The 5,733-nt window shown below is 46.1% G+C and overlaps 1 protein-coding gene across 1 annotated transcript; it reads left to right on the top strand.

The window, feature by feature from the left end:
* Positions 1-259: 259 nt before the first annotated feature.
* LOC104506458 (EF-hand calcium-binding domain-containing protein 5-like) lies at positions 260-5,710 on the top strand (the record flags this gene model as incomplete). Its single annotated transcript, XM_010147406.1, has 6 exons — positions 260-549; positions 1,383-1,555; positions 2,279-2,507; positions 3,226-3,378; positions 4,593-4,696; positions 5,492-5,710. Coding segments are annotated over 6 exons (1,168 nt in total), but the record flags the coding sequence as incomplete, so codon positions are not given.
* Between the last annotated feature and the right edge of the window lie 23 nt (positions 5,711-5,733).

Here is a 5,733-nt window from a genome sequence, read left to right on the forward strand (position 1 = left end):
CATGATGCAGAGGTACAGGGGGGGTGCAGCAGGTTTCTTTTTCCGTGGCGTCTAGAGGAAAAGGTGCAGCCTGGAAGCTGGAGGTTACCTGTCGTGAGGACAACTTAGGTTTGGGAGACGGCTTGAGGAAACCCAGAATGGAGGTCTGGAGCACTCCACCCAAAGCCAGTTTAGGGCTTGATTTATGTATTGCACAAGAAAAGCAGAACATGTTATTCAAATAGACTGTCCCTGTCTTATTTTCCATTTCTTCTACTAGCAAAGGAACACCTTTGCTGCCAATACCCACAGCTCAGCAGGGTGGGGAAGCTATCCCCAAAGGCCTTCCAGACTTTCCTCGAGTTGCTTGCTTCCGAGTTCACTGGTGATGAGGATGAAGCTATTGACAACTTGGTGGAATTCCTGGCCACAAATGTGGAACGAAGTCCCAGGGAGTGCCTGCAGAGCTCAGCCAGGAGGGAATGGCTGCACCAGATCCAGCAAGCAGCTGAGACGAGCGGAGCAAGCCTGGAGCCAGTTTACAGCGCCGTCTTTAAGGCCCTCTCCCAGGTACACATCCCAGAGAGCACAAGTGCTGGCACAGTGACTCCAAACCCTGCTGCATTTGGGTGGAATTCGTGGGGGGAGCTGGTCCGAGGCTGGTTTCCTTGTGCTTTTCTGCACTTAGCTGGTGTTCAGGAGAGCCAGCGGTTATGCACAGGGGGTCACGGGTCAGATCTGCGTGACCGGAATTCTTGTCCATGCTCTGTCAATACAGGATGCATTTCATGGACACTTAGGTGTCACTTCCTGAAGGACTGACACTGATCAAATCTGGAAATCCATAGCCCTAGTTTTGGAGCTTCTGAAATGAAACACACCAGACTGTTTCGGACAAAGATGGTTAATTTGTAGTGGAGAAAGTTTCCTCTTTTACTTGCAGCTGCAACTTTAGATGTTTGTCCTCACCGTTAAAGCCCCCTGAGAGCAAAACTTCTCTTGTGGTAGCTCAGGTGTTCTTACAATTCTGTCCAGATTTGCCCTAGCAACTTGTTTGTCTGATTGTTCCAAAGGAATCTGCTATTGGAGAAGAAATCCATAGGAGTTTTGTATAGGCATTGGGATTATTTTTATATGAACTGCTCCCCATTAGCAGCAGAAACAAAAGAAAACTGTTTTCCTTGCCAATCAAAATACCGAGTGCCTTTGCATGTGGCAGAGCGCGCCGGTCAGACGCGATCGCAGCGCAGACGCGCTCATGTCAGGCAGTGGGTGCGTGCCATACAAAATCAGTGACCCAGAGCAGCACCTTAGCGAAAACGAGGGAAGTGCTAAGTACATGAAATTAGTGTAATGGCCAGAGGCTAATGTACATAATGTAAGGGGAAACATTTGGTTGCTAGGATGCAGAAGCCCATGGGGATAACAAGAAGATCAGTGCCGCTATTGCCCTTTTGGAGGAGAACCAGCTCTCACCAGAGCGGGGACAGCTTCTCCTGCGCTATGTGGCGTGTACCGCAGACGATGCTCCGTATGTTCTAAACCAGGTACTTCACAGAGACACGAAAAGCGTAAGGTAAGAAAAGCTGCAAAGAGCTGTTCCTTCTTCTCAAAAAGCCTCAGAATGTAGGGGTACCAGGCGGTGTTTGGGGTGCCCTGGAAACAGCAGTTGATAGTTCTCCAGAGAGGAGATCCCCCCAGGGACCGCTGTGGAATGACTCATTATTGTATACACGCCCTTACACTTTGCATCGTCTACTTAAGCTGCTCTGCTCGGGATTTCACTCCTTTCCTTGGGGAGATTAGCTCACAGTCTAATAAACCTCATCCTTTAGCAAAAGTCTATTATATATGGCCTACATTTTCTTCTTTAAAAATTAATTCCCTTACGCCAATTTACATCCACAGGATATTTTTTTGAGAACAATGCCTTTCCTTCCTTAGTGTTTACACTTTAAACAGCTTTCATGCCTCTCTACTTCTCGTTTCCAAAAGCTAGACATATTTGTCTCTCCCTTTAAATATTGCTTCTTCTAACCTATTAAATGTAACTGCTGCTCGCTTCTCTGTTCCCTGTCATTACACTCATTAGCTGATGTTTTTAAAATGTCCTAAGGATGTGAAGCACCTTATTTATTACCACTGTCTTTGGGATGGAAGGGGTAAATGTGATATTTCTGGGTGTGGTCAGAATAAGGAGCTAATACAAAGCAGGGAGAGATCAAAGCTGCAGTATTTATTGCTTTGCTAAAGGTTTTCTGCAACTCTGAACAAACCCTTTCATAAATTCACTTTTCAGCTTTGCAGCTGTTGAAGAGGGAAAGGCAATCCATATTCCAAGAGTTCACCTCCATGGGAACATCCACTTCTGGAACTATGATCGTCCAGAGGAGAAGAGAAATGGTTCCCTCCTGGTACTGCCGTTGCATGATGCTCGCTGGAGAGTCTTTGGCATTCTGGGACTGGACACTCTTCGGGACCAGTGTGAGAAAACCACCTTTCTGCCCCAGGAGATCAGTTTCTATCAGGTGGGCGCTGTCAGGAAGCAGCTCCTTAGGCCACTCTTCAAAAACCTGTAGGGACCACATGAATTTTACATGTTTGGTCTGAGTAAACGTTAAGAGGTGCAACCAAGAAAAGAACTGCAGGCCCCTGTTTACTGTATATGGGGAAAGCGGTGTGAGCAGAACATCTTATCAATATCTCACTGATCAGCCTCTTCTCTGTAATCGATTATGAGGTGTCACTTCATCAATAATTTATTTAAGCTTCTCCTGACTAGTACACTAATTGCACTTTTGTGCAAAGCCCAAAGATAGTAGCTTTTATTTCCTGAACCTCTGAACCTCGCTTTTGTGTTTGTTCCCATAAAGTGGCATGAAACCTTCCTTTTTACATGGTGGAATAATTATAAACAACAGCAGTCCGGATTATTTGGGGACGCTCTTTAGAGTCAGCCTCGTTGTGGGTGCATCATCTGGGCAGCAGAGAGCGCAGCAAGCCAACACTACGGTCAGATTGGCCATTGCTGCTGAAAAACGGCTTTGTCTAGTTTAGGACTTGGCTGTGACCCGGGCACTCTGGAGCCTTATGTGATAAGGGCCATTACAGTCCCCTTTCAGCTTTAAACGTTCTGATTAAAATAACTTGTTACAACCATTTTGCTGCATGAACGTTTCCCCAGCTTTTTTTTTTTCCCAAATCTATAGAACTGTCTGCCTCATTTGGAGGATTCTGCTTTCACAGGGCGTTTCTCAGGCATTCAGCAAAGCCTACCACCACGTCTGCATGCTGGAAAATGTTCTACAAGTGACGGTTACGGCTCTGGACTGGTTGTACCCCAGGGCACCCAGCATCCACGCGGTTACTGCGTACCTGGTGGAGCCTGGCACAGACGAGGTAGGTGGGTTACTACCGGGAGAAGGCCTGCAGTATCAGGGGCTGCAAGGCTGCTTTCGTGAGGACGCGCCATTTCTAGCTGCCTGTCATCTCCCAGGGGTTTTATCATAAAAACTGAAGCCTGTCTGGGGTTGTGCCTGCCCGTGCAACAAAAGGGCTACCAAGGCAAAAAGGGCTACCAAGGCAAAGAGGCAAGTAAAGGAGGCCACTCTTCATTCTTTTCATCCTCGCATGTAAAACCATTCAAGGGCACTGCTAGTATAGTCCCTTCTCCATGGGAAAAGGGAATATTCTCCTACTTCTGTGCTCACAGCTGCATAGCAACCAATACAGCAAACCCCCACACCTACCCACCCATCCATCGATCCATCCATTGACCCATCCACCCATCCATAGGTTAGCCAACACTGCAAGTCCCTGTAAAGCTGTGCTGTTTGGGACCTCTGCAAATGGACATGCTCTTCTGTGGAGATCCCATGCATGTCAAAATTATGGTATTTTACAGGAAAAAAGAATGTCCTAGCTAATGTATCAACTTTTCATTCTGAACTGATGTCAGCAGCCAAGACGTAAACACAACTCAGGAAGCGGCTGCTTCCCAATTAGCTAGTTTGCAAAGGCAGCCCCCCTCCCTGAAGATCACATTCCAGCTGTTCAGCAAGCTTGTCACTTCACGTACAAGTGAGTCAAGATGGAAAGTGTATGCGATATTTAGGACTGATCCTGTGTCATGACAAAGGCTGTGTGACATCTGCTGTAGCCATAATTCAGCTGCTTCCTCTGATAAGCATGGTTTATGTTGGCAGCTTTCTGTTGTCATCCCAGGCTCTGCACTGTTCCCTTGTTAGCCCTGATAGCCCGGTCATTTGCTCCCCTCTGCGCTTTTCACGTGTCAAGTCACACTGACACAAACATGACATGAGAAAGGGGACTGCAAGAGGATGGGAAAAAGGAGGAAAACCTCTTTTTGACCTGTGGGTGTTCCTCAGCATGGATTAAATCGTCTAGCTGAGGTCCAGGGCACATTCTTCATGAGGCTTGAGCAATACACTGGGACTAAACCCAAACATTGTTGGGAGATGTCTTTAAACCATCCCGTTGCACTTGAACGTACACAGGTTCCTTTCAGAAATAAACAATTTCCTCCCTCTCCAAGCTTCCAAATGGCTGTTCCTTTCTTGGGTGTAACTAGATGTCCCTTTTCTCTCTGGCAGATGTGGGAGTACGCTCTGCGCAAGATGATTACTGCAGATAGTACAGGACAAAAAGAAATTCATAGCTCTCCTGCTCTTCTCCTCAGGAAAGAAAACCCCTTGAGGTAGGCTCCAGCACCTGCAGTCGAACAGTCACCCCTCATGACTCTCCCCTTCCTCAGACGTTACACAAAGCCCATGGTAATGCAACCCCGCGGGTGTCTGGCTGTAGTGCTCCCGCTGTCAAGGCCTCTGGTGAGGTGGGTTGTGATACTGAGTTGTGAAGGGTGAGGAGTATTTTCTCTTGGAGTTTATGCCTGCAAAAACATAACTTCCAACTTCATGCCTAGCAGCTGACCTGCCAAGCAAGCTCTACATCTGCAATGAAAGGTTTGCAGGATTAGAGCCTACGTTGAACCATTTTGCTCTTTAGAATAATCCACCTTTTTTCCTGGCCATATTAGTCCAATTTACCTCAACTATCTGCTTCCTTCCACTGCCAAAATCCTCACAGACTTGTCTTCTTAAGCAGATCATCCTTGTTGTCGAAGTTGGTTGAACAGCCAATTGCTATTCCAGCAGATGTTTTTACTTTTTATAAAACTCCATAGAACAAATGTCAACACAGTTATAATCAGGAAATGGTTTGTTAAAGCAAGGTTTGTTAAATCCTCGGGATTTTCAGCAGTTGCCTTGGCTAAGCAATATTGTGTTACACTGTGCTATTTTCTCCTTTTTGTGTATGGTTTGGATGATACTTAAATCTGTGCATATTTCAGTTCAAGGAAATAAACAATTATTTAGTAATTTTATCAACAAGGGATGAATGGCATTTTACTAAAAAAAAGCTAAATAAATTGCTAAAACAAACCAGAATCGTAAAGTCTAGTCCATTTTTCCTCTCTTTACTCTCATTTCAGAGATTACCTATTTAAGTGCATCGACAGTTCACAGGTCATTCGCACTTCTGTCCATGGAGAATACCGCATTGCGGTACCTCTCCGTGACCTATCAGGGCAAACCCTTGGCATATATGATATCAGCATCGGACATCACCAGAAATTACCACCCCATGAACACAAAGACCTGCAGAAAATGCTCAAGACGGCCCAAGCTGCCTGCTCCGAGATCCTGAAGATGTCTTTAGAGGAAACAGAACCAG

This window comes from Eurypyga helias, unplaced genomic scaffold, assembly GCF_000690775.1.
Source record: "Eurypyga helias isolate BGI_N326 unplaced genomic scaffold, ASM69077v1 scaffold37952, whole genome shotgun sequence".
Taxonomy (NCBI): domain Eukaryota; kingdom Metazoa; phylum Chordata; class Aves; order Eurypygiformes; family Eurypygidae; genus Eurypyga; species Eurypyga helias.